The 2380-nt window shown below is 34.4% G+C and overlaps 1 protein-coding gene across 3 annotated transcripts in view; it reads right to left on the minus strand.

Annotated features, from left to right (window-relative positions):
• Window positions 1–1136: 1136 nt before the first annotated feature.
• The window catches only part of LOC106589100 (uncharacterized), a 3880-nt gene continuing 2636 nt past the window's right edge, over window positions 1137–2380 (minus strand). For 2 of the 3 annotated variants that reach the window (XR_014382968.1, XR_014382967.1), the window contains exons 3-4: window positions 2060–2380; window positions 1137–2025 (exon numbers count right to left, since the gene is read on the minus strand). The exon at window positions 2060–2380 is cut by the window's right edge. Coding sequence is in view for 1 of the 3 variants with exons in the window: in XM_082970253.1 (XP_082826379.1) it covers window positions 2173–2380 (208 nt within the window). In the remaining 2 variants the exon portion in view is untranslated. The other variant, XM_082970253.1, reaches the window with a different exon arrangement.

Consider the following 2380-nt stretch of genomic DNA (forward strand, 5'->3'; position numbering starts at 1 on the left):
TATATATCTATAACACCTTACTGTTTAGCTTCTAATAGTATCTTCTATCAGGATTATATATATCTATAACACCTTACTGTTTAGCTTCTAATAGCATCTTCTATCAGGATTATATATATCTATAACACCTTACTGTTTAACTTCTAATAGCATCTTCTATCAGGATTATATATATCTATAACACCTTACTGTTTAGCTTCTAATAGCATCTTCTATCAGGATTATATATATCTATAACACCTTACTGTTTAGCTTCTAATAGCATCTTCTATCAGGATTATATATATCTATAACACCTTACTGTTTAGCTTCTAATAGCATCTTCTATCAGGATTATATATATCTATAACACCTTACTGTTTAGCTTCTAATAGCATCTTCTATCAGGATTATATATATCTATAACACCTTAGTGTTTAGCTTCTAATAGCATCTTCTATCAGGATTATATATATCTATAACACCTTACTGTTTAGCTTCTAATAGCATCTTCTATCAGGATTATATATATCTATAACACCTTAGTGTTTAGCTTCTAATAGCATCTTCTATCAGGATTATATATATCTATAACACCTTAGTGTTTAGCTTCTAATAGCATCTTCTATCAGGATTATATATATCTATAACACCTTACTGTTTAGCTTCTAATAGCATCTTCTATCAGGATTATATATATCTATAACACCTTAGTGTTTAGCTTCTAATAGCATCTTCTATCAGGATTATATATATCTATAACACCTTAGTGTTTAACTTCTAATAGCATCTTCTATCAGGATTATATATATCTATAACACCTTACTGTTTAGCTTCTAATAGTATCTTCTATCAGGATTATATATATCTATAACACCTTACTGTTTAGCTTCTAATAGTATCTTCTATCAGGATTATATATATCTATAACACCTTAGTGTTTAACTTCTAATAGCATCTTCTATCAGGATTATATATATCTATAACACCTTACTGTTTAGCTTCTAATAGTATCTTCTATCAGGATTTGCTCCAGATGGTGATGTTTCCCTCTAAAACGTGTGCCTGTATGTAACCGAATAGCAGCTAGTGGATATAATCTTATATTTTCACCTGTCCGTCACAAACACCAATGCTCATTCATTCAAGCAATCCCACCTCTTTAAAAAATTTTTTTTAAAAGTACCCTTCTAACCCACTGTAATCATATTTTTTTTTAAATAAACAAAACAACAACATTGATTGGTAAAAACAATATTATATCCTTCATATTCTGAATATTACACATATATATGTAAACATCTTATAAACAGCGTATCATTTCCTGGAATGTGCGTAGCTGTGTGTGTGTGTGTCTCATTTTCAGTATACTGTTTTGATACAACAACAAAAAAGGCTAGAAAAGTCTGGATAGTTTTTAAAGCTGAAAGGTGGTACTTCTTACAGAAAATGGTCCTTCCTTCCTTCATTCCTCCCTTCTTTCCTTCCTTGAAGTAGCCTAACCACTGATCTTTACGGGATTGGATTAGTAAAGACACACTTGTCTTCCTATTGCTTTAAATCAATCAAACCTTGTCAGACCTGTGATTTTCCTCAAGGAAGGACTGGTAAGTACCTACCTAGCTGTCACGGAGAAACTTTCACTACTGCCAATCAGCAGTCCATTATAATGTAACAAGACAGGAGGTAGAGAAGAGTATCAGTTCACTTTCTTTGTGATGGGAAACACAGCTTAAGTTATTCATTTTCAAGGGTTAAAAAGTTGATTAAATAATGTTCAGCTTCCCATAAGGGATCAATAAATCAAAATCAATGAAATGAATCTCATGTTGATTGATGAAGAAGCAGCAGCAGCGGAACAGACAGACTCTCTAGTACTGACAAAAGGGTTCCAAAGAGTAAAGTCAAGGTCTCAAATCACTATCTTCAACTTATCTTCAACTTATCTTCAACTTATCTTTGACTTATCTTCAACTTACCCTCAACTTACCCTCAACTTATCTTCAACTTATCTTCAACTCTACCCTCAACTTATCTTCAACTTATCTTCAACTCTACCCTCAACTTATCTTCAACTTACAATTCATCTTCATCTACCTTCCTTTTCCCCCAGAACGGACGGCCGTGTTGAAATAAAGTTCAGAAGTAAGAACAGTCTTTTGGCCACTATCTCCCTCATCATCACCATCCTCGTTATCGTACGTCCTCTTTCCCAGTAGGAAGACTGGAGCGTACCCTCTTCTTCTCCTTAAACCGGCCTGACCGAGACACCCTCAGGTTCCTACGACAAGTATGTTCGTTGAAGACCGACTCAAACTGGGAGTCATCGAAGGTCTCGTCGCTGAAGAGGCTGGTGCCTGTACTGACTGGTGCCTGTGGCTGCTGTGATGCTGGTTGTTGT

The sequence above is a fragment of the Salmo salar genome, chromosome 27 (assembly GCF_965601325.2).
Source record: "Salmo salar chromosome 27, fSalSal1, whole genome shotgun sequence".
In the NCBI taxonomy this organism is placed as follows: domain Eukaryota; kingdom Metazoa; phylum Chordata; class Actinopteri; order Salmoniformes; family Salmonidae; genus Salmo; species Salmo salar.